General features: G+C 40.3%; 1 protein-coding gene across 1 annotated transcript in view; it reads right to left on the bottom strand.

Moving 5' to 3' along the window:
- LOC126457248 (uncharacterized) overlaps positions 1–13,408 on the bottom strand; it is a 106,319-nt gene that overhangs the window by 69,329 nt on the left and 23,582 nt on the right. The window contains exon 5 of the mRNA XM_050093400.1: positions 1,767–1,896. Coding sequence (XP_049949357.1) covers positions 1,767–1,896 — 130 coding nt within the window. The remainder of the gene's footprint in view (positions 1–1,766; positions 1,897–13,408) is intronic.

A 13,408-nucleotide genomic window follows, 5' to 3' on the forward strand; every position in this document is an offset into this window, starting at 1 on the left:
CTCAGTATTATCCTGGCATTAAATGTACTATCGGCTACTTCGACAAAGCTATGACTTCTTAAATTCATACCCTGAAATGAGGTCCATTCTGTCCGACATTTTGCCCACCACAACTAGAATAGCATTTTGTCATCCTCCCACTCTCCGTAATATCCCTGTCAGACCCTATGCTCCTTCTGCAACCACCTCACTACCCTATGGCTCCTAACCCCATGACCATTCCTGCTGTAAGACATGCCCTGTGCACCCTCCTACCACCATCTGTATCAGCCCTGTTACTGGCAAAACATATACTATCAATGGGACAGCCACTGTGAGACAACACATGTTGTACATCAGCTGTTATGTGAACACTGTTCGGCCTTTTACATTGGCATTATCACCACCAAGTTATCATTTGGGGCATAGGCAGAGGATGTATACCGGCAAAACACAATATCCTGTTACAGAGCATGCTCAATGACATGACAGTCATGATCTCAGTGACTGTTTAACCACACATCATTTGGATTCTCATTTGGATTCTTCCATTGAATACCAGTTTCTCAGAATTCCACAGGTGGGAACTGGTACTATAACATGTCCTTGGTTCTCCCCACCCACCTGGCCTTAGTTTACATTATTTTCTTTGATCTCCACATTTCTTCACAGAAACTACATCTTTCTTTACTCCCTTTCATCATTCATTTACTGACCTGTTTATTTTTTGCTCCCCCCACTCCCCCCAAACCTCTGTCACATACAATGCACTTAGTTTTTTGCTCTTACTAACTAGAGCACGATGTTTGGGCAGTAATCTATTTCTTGTATATTACCCTATCTTCCACCTTTAAACTATCAGACTTTCAAATTTCTTCCAGTACAGTCCCTAACAACCAGTCTTTCCTTCTCATCCCATCCAGTAAGTCTCCATCCACCGACCAAGGGTTGTGGGTGACTTTTTCTAACTCTACCCCTTTTCCTAAACCTCATCAGTCCCTTTCCTTCACCCCTCATCCTGGCCCCTTCAGTCCTTCCACCAGAAGAAGGAGCCATTAGCTCTAAAAGTTTTTGAACTTCAATATTTTTTATACATGTGCTCTCCTGTTCCCACTTGTGAGTAGATTTTTTATCCATCCACTTACATTATATGTTCAAAAATTTATAATTTTCATTGATTTATTAACCAACAATACTGCAGTACAGCACACGATCAATGACCATGATCCTGTCACTCTTGATTTCCTACATGTGCTAGTAGACATTACATGATGCATATCATGGTCTCCTCACAAAGAAACTTCACTCAAATGCAATTTCCAAATTACAAACACATTATGTATTCTTTCCTAATTTACAGAATGTAGATGGCATTGCTGCTACCATCTTTGCACAATAGTGCTGACATGCTAATCATTTTCATATCCAATCATGTAGTGCCCTTAGTGCAGATTTAAAGTTTGTAGCATGCCACCTTCATTTTAATGGACATCAGTTTATTTAATTATTTATCAGTACTCGCATCCTTATTTTTGTCCACATATATATGTTTTATATTAATTAAGAGCACATGCCCAAATAAGTACAATTTTTTTAAAAAAAATAGATGTAATAGGTTCAAAAGCTTTCTGATTTTGTTCAAATGCCCTAAAAGGAATAAGACATGGAAGCTGCATAATTCTTAAGTCGAACATCATCTTTCACACAAAATAATCAGTTTCAGGTAAATAGTCTGTAATGAAAAACAATTTTAAAATAAATCAGTAACTAACAGTTACTAAGTTTACCTGGTTTTCCCAGAGGTAGAGGCGGCAGACTCATTGGATCTGATTTTTCATATTCAGACTCATGATTATGTTTGGCCACCTGGTTTGCCCACTCATTAATCCAGTTTGGATTATCACGATACAGACTCATCTGCAAAGCAAAGAAACTTTTAAAATTACACTATAAGTACTTGTAGTTATGACAAATGTCAGAACAAACTCATGAAGTAAAAACTAAAACTGTATTGGTAGGTTACATCAGGAAGACACTAGTACAATAATCAGCTGAGAAAAAAAATGGAAATAGTCAATTGTACATTTTATCTATGTAAATTTTTATTTTTTATTTTTTTAACAATAAAATTGACTTTCTAATCCCAATGGATGTTAACTTCCCAGATCATTCTTTCTTCTTGTAAGTCATTACTCAGCAGCAGCATAGGATAGACAATAGTGGCAATACAGGCACTAATTAACTTCTACCCATAAAAGCTTCATTCACAAGTGTTTACTAATGTCTAGAAAGTTATACAATTATGTAAGCTGCAATTTGTACATACTTACTCTTAGTCTTGTAAATGAAAGCAGGTATAGATGATGCAGCTCTTTGCAAGGAATAACCTAAACTAAATGTCATTTTATACTGTTGGCTGAGAAATTAATTATATGACCCTAAAGGGTTTTATCCTCAATCATTCAGCTATATTTGCATGGTACAATCATGACCAGTATGTCAATAATGACACAACGAAACGGGCTACTGTCGGCATTACAGTGAAATTTGCTCAAGCAAGAATAAATTTTTAAAGAATGACAAACATGTTTGCTATTGACAACAAGAAACATGTGAAGTAGAGTGTGGCTATTCTAAAATACGTATTTGTTTGTCACCATATAGCGGAGATGTTGAGTCGCAGATAGACAAACAAAAAAACTGTCAAACAAGTAAGCTTTCAGCCAAAAAGGCTTTCTTACGAATTAGACACATGCACATGCATGCACGCGCAGGTGTTTGTCACTAAGTAAAGAATGGCTGTCATCAACTGTAAGGTTGCTTTGACGAGGAGGAGCAGGAGATCAGTGCTTAACACTCTCACCTCATTGTTGAGGTCATTAGAGATGGAGCACAAGCTTATAGTGGGGAAGGAAATTAGCTGTGTCCTATCAATGCAACCATTCTGGCATTTGTCTGAAGCGATTTAGGGAAACCATGGAAAGCCAAAATCGGGATGGCCAGATGCAGGTTTGAACCATTGTTCTCCCAAATGCGAGTCCAGTGTGCTAACCACTGCACCGCCTTGCTCATTAGGTCAGTTTGAAAACCACAATGCTTTACTACGCATAGTCCTACCAGAGGTGGTAATATTTGCCTTCCTCCAGCCTATGAACTGACTTGTCTCAGCCAATTACAGGGAAATCTATAGTCCAATGTGCACTCAGAACTGCAGTGCTACTCACATCAAACTACACTTGACAATTAGCTACAGCATGAAAGAGAGAGTGCATTATGAGCAGGATTTCAGAATTTGTAATGGCCCATGTGGCAAGATGCAGTGAAACATAAGATATCACTCTGAACATCACAGAGGTGGATTTAACAGTACTAAGAAATAGAAAGACCAGAGAAGATGTCATGCAGTGATCTGTGACGTACTACCATGAAGGAGGGACATTGCTGAAACCACATGGGAGCCTGTATTTAACACTTTGAGGATGAACTCAAATATAGCTCATGTGGCAATAATGGTCCACGTGACAGAAATGGCCTAAAGGTTCCACACCTGAGCACAATTCATCTTCCTGATTTTCCACTGTTTTCTTCGCACTCACGGCTTCCCCTCAGATTTGGAATTGACATCTGTGTGGTGCTGCCATCATGTGAATATTTCTGATACTATTCAAACAACTTACAGGAATGCAACCAGGTGGTATCTTCAACAACTGCTCATATTTTGTTAGGTGCACACACCATCATTTACATGTCACAAATACAATGAGAGAGCTCTTTGTAAAGGAAAATTATTAAGTATGATGGGAAAGGAAGGAAGGATGATTGGGTTTAACATCCCATCGACGACGAGGTCATTAGAGACAGAGCACTAGGCTTGGACTATGAGAGTACAGCGAAGGAAATTGGCCATGCCCATTCAAAGGAACCATCCTCACATTTGCCTGGAAGAACTTTGGGAAATCACAGAAATCTGAATTTGAACTGTCGTCTTCCCCAATACGTGTCCAGTGTGCTGACCACTGAGCAAAATCACATGGTCGATATGCTGGGCTACACTGACTAAGAACCATAATACACCATATGCAGAAATACAAAACATAACCCTTAAACAGGTAGCATCACTGCACAACCAAAGATGACCACTATCAGATGTTATTCACAGCTAATAGTAATTACAAACAAATGAGCAAGTAATATTAACTTTGTCCCTCAGTTGTTTGAGCACAGAGAGCAGGATTCTATGCACAATTTAAGAAACAATCTCCCTCTCAATTTATAAGGTCACTTGCTAAACTAATCTCAACTGCTTCCTAATAACACTCTCACAATAGCTGGAAGTGGATGCTGGAATCTCTGTGCTTTTATATTCCACAGGATGACTGGTGCCAGGGCAATGTTCTGCAGTAGCAGATTTGCTCAGCTGTTGTAAGCATACATGACATTTACACTTAGCACACTGGTCCTCCACAGTTCTGATGGTCTGAGTAATGTATGAGACACCACAACAGCAAGGGAAACAGTGGACACCCACCTTAAAGAAAACCAAGACCATTCTTTACATACTCTAAAAGGGAACTTACCTTAGATGGCATAGAAAAACACACTTAACACCATGTTTCCACAGAATACGACCAGTCCTGTTGGAAATGCTACCTGTGTAACCCATATACACCACAGACTTAGGAGCTACCACATCATTTTCATTGTTCACCTGATTTACAGTTGCTCAATAGTCCAATGCACATCTGATCAGTCTTTTACTTTAACCATAAGGCGAAAGGCGACTTCAAGGTGGATTAACTCAGCTAACAAACTTCCAGGGGCTGAGATGACATGGATTTCGGAATAAAGATATGAAGTACCCTTCACACTGAGCTCAGCCGAAGATACAAATCAATGCAAGTTGGCTTCCTATAAATTGCGTGTCCCCGATGTACCATCAACCCTTCCAGAAAAGGAATGCAGCTATCATTTTCCACATTCATTGTGAAGCAACTACTTGGGCAGAGTGAAACTGTTTAAATTCTCACTTCATGAGGCCAAATAACAACAGTATTGTCTCCATATTTGACAAAGCAAGCAAGTTTTAACACTGCTGATACAGGCAACATTCCTCAAACTACTCCACAAACAGCTCGGCAATAATAGATGGCAAACAGTTCCCCACTGTACATCCATCTGTCTGATCACAGAACTGGTCACTGAGTAAAAAGTAACTGGAAGTCAACAAGTGTTGAAATAATGAAATTGCACACTGCAACCTCTAAAATATTGGCAGTTGTGGCAGATGTCAACTGGCTGCATTCCTGCAAGTTATTTGAACATTCTGTGGCCTGGGAAGAGCTCAAGTTTCACATAGTTTGCCTCTATGGGGAGGAAATGTATCATTACTAGTGGAAATTAGATCAACTTTGCCATGGAAGAATGACGTTGCAATGTGGTTTTCATGGACTCCACAAACCATATTTTTAGTGTGGCAGTGACAGTATGTGGTACTACTATCACAAACATCTAAAAACCTTTGATAGTGGACTGGTCAAAACCTTCGCTCAGACTTTTCACTGACTCAGCCATCTATGTTGGAGGCTTTAATAGCCACCACAATGATTGGGAATTAAAGATACTGACACAAATGGCAACATCTTACATGACTGGTTGTCCTTGAATAATCTGTACCTCATTTTTAGTGCAAAGAAAAGAGGAACATTCTGATCAGCATGGTGCAGATTGGCACATCACTAGATCTATGCTTTACCCCTATCAGTCATGCTAACAGAAATGGTGAACTGGCAAATAGGAAAACACCAGAATCTTTTTTACCACAGTCAACATATGTCCATACTTACTGATTACGGAATCTATATACTTGGAATTTAAAAAACAGCAATACACTGATAAACTTGAAGAACTCATTGAATTTATTCCAGTGCAGATTACAAACTATGATAGATTTACTCAAGCTGTCAAAGAGGTAGAAAAAAGAACAATACCCAATGGACACTGGAAACAATGTATTCCTGGTGGGTCTAATCAGTGTGATGAGCTTTACAAGGAATATAAACTTATACATTTAAAAAAAAAATAGCAGTTGAACTTCTCATAGCTCTAAATGATCAGAGAAGAAAGAAAAGACAAGAAACAACAGAGAGTATTGATTTCACACATTCAAGTTGCAAAGCTTGGCAATTTGGTGACACCATGACCTGTGGAATGGTTCAGAGACGTAGGTATAACGCTTAAAAAATTGTGATTGTTTGTTTTTAATTTCTTGTTTGTTTTTACACTATGTAGTTTTACGTATATTAAAACATTTACAGACAAATGTAAAATGTTCATGTAAACCATATGAATAATAACTGCAGACCTATCATGTATGGCATATGCATGGAATCGCCTTGAGACTGTCCTTAAGGTGATGAAATGGCTGTTGACAGGCGACCAACCACTTGCAACTGACACCCTTCTTGCAAAGCTGATTGAGAGGTTGCACTATCTGCGCCACTTGAGGAATGAACTTTGCACAGTACACAATTTTTCCCAGAAATGATTGCAACTTGTTTATGGTTAGTGGGCATGTAGATAAATCTGTCAAAGTGGTCACACATGGGTGCAATACCCTTGTGACTAAGCATATGCCATAGGTATCTGATGCTGAGGACAAAAAAACTCCACTTTTCCAGCTGACAACATAAATCATTTTCCCAGAGCCGTTGGAAAAGGGACTCAAGATTCTTGTAATGTTCTGCATGTGTCGGCCTCATAACAATAATATCACCCAAACAGTTAACACAATGTTGAATACTGTGAGTCAGTTGTTCTAATACATTTGGAAAATGCTGGCTGCACTCACAACTCTGAACGGTAAGTGATTGTTCCTGAATAAGACAAACGGTGTATTTAAAATTAGCAACTGACATAAGTATAATCAGAAGGCAGTTGGAGATGTCCAAGCTTTAACTCCATCTTTGAACAATACTGGCCCCCTGACAATTTAGGCAACTTCTCTGGGCAAGGCAGGAGACAAATCAATGTTGGACTAGGAATTAATAGTATACTTAGAATCACCAGTCCCAGGAATCAATCTGGGAGGAGTCCTTGTGACTCTGGGCCAATGGGAGTGAAACACGTCATAACCTGTCACCTGCAACCATAATATATTGGACTCAGCAAGAGAATTCAACTAGCCTCTTTCACTCCAACTCCAGCATATAACCTGCAAGAGGTGCCCTGTTAAGCCGAGCAACGCAGGGGAAGGTTGGGTAACCATTCCCAGCGGGAAGCTGGGTCAGTGAGCTGATCAGTGCTGGAGGCTCCAAGGCTCACAACATCAGCAGCATCTTGGTCGATGCGTCCATTTTCCACTGACAAAAGCAGGGAGGAAAGCTCAGCAAATGTTATTACCCCAGGTGGTACCCAACCCAGTCATCTTGGGAAGACGCATGCAGGCCTTCGGAATCTGGGGAGCCTGCACCAATATGCTACGAGGTATCGGAGACTCCTGCAAAGATTAGGCACAAATGCCCCAATTACTTTGCCACCTTTAATGCCAACTCACTTCTGAAGGCTGGTAAAAAAAAAAAACCTTACAGGCAGCCAGCAGCAACATAAGATACTAATTGCAGCAATTCAAGAGACAAGATTCGCAGATGAACACACTTTTGAGTCAGAGGGCTACAGAATATTTAAAGGTAAAACCGACAAACACATTGTAAAAACTATTCCTCATCTTGGCATGGGATTTATAGTCAACAAGAAAATTCTAGATTCCATCACAGACTTTAGCTCACCAAATAGCCGAGTATCTACTATTTCTTTCTGAAGCACAAACAAAGTTTACAGCATTGTGAATGTTCATACACCTACCGACCAGGCAAACAAGAGAGCTCTGAAAGGAACAGATGAATTTTGGGAAGAACTAGAAGACTACCTATCCAAGATCCCAGACAAACACATCATCATTCTGGTCAGAGATTTAAATGCGCCACTTGGCAAGGAGAGAAAATTTCAAGACAGTGTTGGAAATTACCCAGCACATAAAAGAACCAACCACAATGGAGAGAGGCTCATGGAATTGTGTAAAGCTTTCAACCTAGTCGTGAAATCAACAGCATTCAAACACTTGCCAAGAAAACAGAAAACTTGGTCATGCCCAAATCCAAATCTTGGAGAACAACAAGTTGATCACGTTGCCATCACCCGGAAAACACAACGAGAGATCCAGAATGTTAAAATTCTGAGGAATGCCAATCTGGATTAAGATCACTATCTGTCAAAAGATTAAAATTAAGATAATTCCAAGAAAATCAAGAAAAACACAGACATAGAAGATAGACAGATCTGACACAGAAAAAAAGCTGATGTACAATTGAGAATTCACTCATAAACTTGAATCCTTAAATGGAGAGTACTGGAAAGAATTCAACAAGCCCAACTCAGAACAGCAAAGGAAACTGTTCTGCTTCTGAAACCGAAGAAGCATGCTTGGTGGAGCAGTGATTGTGAGACAGCAGTGAAGCAAAGACAGCATGCGTGGCAGAGATGGAATGCCAAGAAAAATGAAGCTAACAAAACTAACTTTCTGAATGCTAGAAAACACGGTGAAAAATCATACGGGGAGTGAAGCACCCATATGAGAAAATGCAGTTGGCACAAATTGAACAAAACTTCCAAAAGACAAATACACGAAACTTCTATAGAACTACTATAGTCAATATCACCAAGTAAAATCCTCCAAACTTCAAAGCTCCAAACAGGAAGCTAGCTCACAATGATAAAGACAACTGCCAGATATTAGCGAATTACTTTAGAGCTCTTCTGAATTGTGAACCTCCAAACTCCACATTTCCCTTTACCGACTATGTAGAAATAAACCCAAATTCATCACCATCCACGAAAGCGGAAATCAAGCTAATTATTGACTCGCTTAGAAATAACAAAGCACCAGGGGAAGATTCTATAATTTCTGAGCTTTGGAAGTATGCATGGGGATAAGGCAGTAGATAAACTAACAGAAATAATCAGCCAGATTTGGGAAACTGAAAGACCCCCCACCTGGCTGGAATTCTGCCCTAACTCATCCTCTTCATAAGAAAGGCGACAGAACAGATATAAATAACTATCGTGGCATCTCTCTCAAATCAACAACCTACAAGATTCTGTCGAAACTCTGCAAACTAGGACAGAAGAACAGCTAGACCAACAGCTGGGAGAGTATCAAGGATGTTTCAGGCACGGGTGATCATGTGTCGAACAGATAATGAACCTCACTCAGATCCATCCTTTTGTATATGAAGTTCAGGAATAAAAATTTTGTTGTGACCTTTGTAGATTTCAAAAAGGCGTATGACTCGATTGATTGCAAAAGTGTGACCAGAATCCTAGAACAACTTCGCCTAGACAACAAGACCAAAGTGATAATCCAACAAGCACTAACCAACACAACCCCAAAAGTGAAATTTAGGGGAGAAACATCAGAAGCTTTTGAAATAAAGACTGGAGTGAGATAAGGAGATGGGGCTCTTACCTCTGCTCTTCAACTGTGCCCTCGAGAAGGTGATTCGCGAGTGGCGCAAAGAACTGGAAAACCAAGGAACTAAAAATGGTGCCAGGATGGGTTACAAGAAACAAAATCTTGAAATCGATTGTCTTGCTTTTGCAGATGATCTTGCAATTTTTTCTGATTCCATGGAAACAGCTGAGGGACAGATTAACGAGCTTAACGCACAAGCACAGAAGGCTTGCCTCCAAATTTCATTTGAGAAAACAGGGTTTATAATGAACATAAATTCACCACCAAGGGAGCTTGTAGTGGGTCTAGGCAAAATTAAGCGAGTTGAAAAGTTGAAATATCTCAGAGAATTGATAACAGCCACTTTATCAGAGAAAGAAGCCTTCATATCACGCATGAACAAAATGGAAATGGCATTCCATTTAACCGAAACATTTACAACAAAAGATCAGTATCATTCAATGCAAAGTTAAGGCATTACTGCTGTGTTATCCATCCAGAGGTACTGTACACTTCTGAATGCCTAGTAAGGAATAAAAAGAAGGCCTAATCGAAAAACTAGAAGCCAAGGAAAGGAAAATTTTGAGAAAGATCTTAGGTCCCATCAAAGAGATTGGGGAATATAGAAGACATTACAAACATGAACTGTATTCCCACATAGAGAAGATAACCGATACCATCTGGAAAAGAAGGATTATGTTTTATGGACATATCAGCCGAATAAGCCCTGGAAGACTCACCAATCATATGATCACCTACTTTCCAGGGAAGAAAACAAAATGAGCCTGGTTCACAGAGGTGGAGAAAGATCTTAAAGTGGGGATCACCCACGATGACATCTTGAAGCATGTCCCACTCAAGGAGAAACTTATGGCATGGCAGGGTTTCCAAGAAAAGCCAAAACTAAAAACAGGAAAGGCTTGGACCCAGGAGAGGAAGGAGCAACACCAAGAACGAATGCAGCAGTACTGGGCAAACATCAGAACACGTAAAGCAAGACAGTTGAAATAATGTGGTAGAAAGACAGCCTAATCGAAATCAGTGAATGAATGAAGACTTAGAATCACCACAAATACATAATGAATCGTTCAGTTTTCCAATGCCAACCACTGCCATTGCCCACTGACTGGTGGAAACCAGGCAAAAAATGCCCTGGTCTTGGAGCCATGTGAGTTCCACCTAAGCAGTGGCAAAATTTAGACACCGCAGAAGGCTTCAGAGTAATATGAAGTGTATATTTATATGTACATAAGTAAGTGATGGTTCAAAAATTTGCCTATCTATCATGCACAAGGCACCACACTCAGAACAAGAAACTTTAGTTGACACTAAATTAACTTGATCCTCTACTGGAAACCCAACACTGGTAAAGGCATCTAAGACAAAAATGTTAATAGGGCAGCATACCGCTAATAGTTTAATATTTCTAAGGCCACCAATGGCTATTCTCTGAGGAGAGGATTGGCCCTGCGGCAGTAAGAAAGGACCTGGCACCATGCCCATTGCAGTGGAGACGAACTGAGCCAGCTACAAGTGTCCTTGTTTATTAAAGACATGGAATGGTAATATCGGTGTCTAGCTGAAATTTCACAGACTGGCTGAGTAGTTTCATGTCCAATGTGAGTTCCTGTAGCAGCAGGGAAACTGCCGGCTCCACAGTGGTGTTCTCACGCTGCAGCTGAGCACACGGCCGGTGGGCCAGTCGTTGACAAATAATAGCCAGGGGACTGCTTCTGCAGCAAGCCCAGGAGTCCACTGCCCGAAGCAGGCATCCACTTCTGGTACGCACACTACTGCAGCTAGGACAGGACTGGGGCTTCTTTGACATGTCCAACTTACGTCATAATGCTGAGGAGGGAGGGCGATTCTGACCCATCCAATTAACAAAACAAAAAAGGTTAGCCTATACTCAGGAAGGAGCAGAAGAATCAATATAATGAAGTCTCCCACAAGATGCCGGCAATTCAGATGCCCATGAACTCAGGTGAGACTTAAAAGAGACAGATTTACAAGATGATGAGTCAGAATTATCAGATGACTGCTGCCTGTGATAGCAACTAACAACTTGGGAAACTTTCTTTTTTTTCTGAGCAGCCAAACAACTGCAAAAGATTTAGCAATTTGAAGTACTTCACCCAGACTAGGATAAGACTTAGGAAAAGTATTAGCTACAACCTCCCTGTCAGGGGCACCACCTACAATCACATCTTGAATGAATGATTCCATCTATGAAACTGTACAGTTCTGGGACACAATATTGCACTTGCTTGTGAGACCATGCAAGCTGCAGCTGTGTACAACTGTCCACGATGTTCATGACACTGATTAAACTGGAGCCTAGCAGCAACACTGTGCGTCGGCTGACCATAGTATTCGACTAACAGAAATCATTGAAAGACTGGTCCAAGAATGGCTGCAATTTGTGCACCACTCCATTAAAACAACTACAAGAAGACAAAAGCACATCACTCTGCTTCCTATCAAAAATACAATAAGCAACACAGTACAGTTCAAAATGGTAGAGGTAGACATTCCAGTTTTCCACAGACTTGAAAAAGACAGTGAATGGCAGTGGGGGTATAGCTATGGCCACTGACTGATGTTGGAGTTGCTGCTGAGAAACAAGCTGCAGGAGAACAGCCTGCTGTTCTTTACACTGTTGTTATGTAGCCTCAGACTGTTGCTGACAAAGTTACATAACCTTCGGGTCCATAAAATAGGAAGCAGGAGGTGGACATCGCCATAAACACAACACGATAAGATCTCATCACCATTAAAGTGTCCACCTCTGATACAAACCTGTGATCCGTTAACAAAGCCAAGGCTATCACGAGTGAAGCACTGTATAAACACCATTAACGTAAGTCATACAGTGAAATGTCCAAAGCAGGGTCAAAATCTGAATAGCAGCTAACTGAGTACATCCAGCATACTGCTACTGGCTGAAACCATGTGACCTGCGGTGGTGCCAGACTACGTCTAGTGTAGAGCCTCTGTTCTGCTAACAGTCATGTCTGCTGGTGGGAATATTAAAGTAGGATACTAGGAAAATGTTGTTAACAAAGAAGATTGCTTACAAAAAACTCATGTAACCCATCTTAGATCACTGTTTAAGTGTGTGGAACCAGTACCAAATAGGACTAACATGAAATAGACAAAACCATCCTGTGAAAGCATACTTACAAAATTTCAGTCAGCTTTATTTGATGAATCTACATACGTCACTACTGTAAGTATTGTGAAGAAAAGTTAGACTAATTACAGTACACACAGAGTTATTTAAATAACATTCTTACCCAGTTCCACATGTGAATGTAAATGGAAGAAACCCTTATTAATGGCACAGTGGGAAGCACGCCATGCCATGCACTTCACAGTGGTTATCAGGATATGGATTTAGATGTAGAAAACAAGCAATGTCTTTGCAAGGCAACTCACAGAGATTTGATCTCACGATTGTTGAATCACTGGTAGCATGTACTGGTTCTTGAGCCACTTACACACAACTGTTATCAGTTCCCAAAGTGTTATACACTGAGGTGACAAAAGTAATGGGATGGCAATATGCACATATATACGTGCACAAGGTCTGAAATGGCAGTGCCTTGGTAGAGCTGTTATTTGTACTCAAGTAATTCATGTGAAAAGGTTTCCGCACAACAGGAATTATCAGGCTTCGAACACGGAATGGCAGTTGGAGCTAGACACAAGGGACATTCCATTTCAGAAATTGTTGGGGAATTAAATAGTCAAGATACACTGTGTCAAGAGTGTGCTGAAAATAGCAAATTTCAGGCATTAACTCTCACCATGATCATCAACGCAGTGGGCAACAGCCTTCACTTAACAACAGAGAGCAGTGGCGTTTGTGTAGAGTCATCAGTGCTAACAGACAAGAAATAACCAATGAAATCAATGTGGGAT

Source organism: Schistocerca serialis, chromosome 2 (assembly GCF_023864345.2).
Source record: "Schistocerca serialis cubense isolate TAMUIC-IGC-003099 chromosome 2, iqSchSeri2.2, whole genome shotgun sequence".
Classification (NCBI taxonomy): Eukaryota; Metazoa; Arthropoda; class Insecta; order Orthoptera; family Acrididae; genus Schistocerca; species Schistocerca serialis.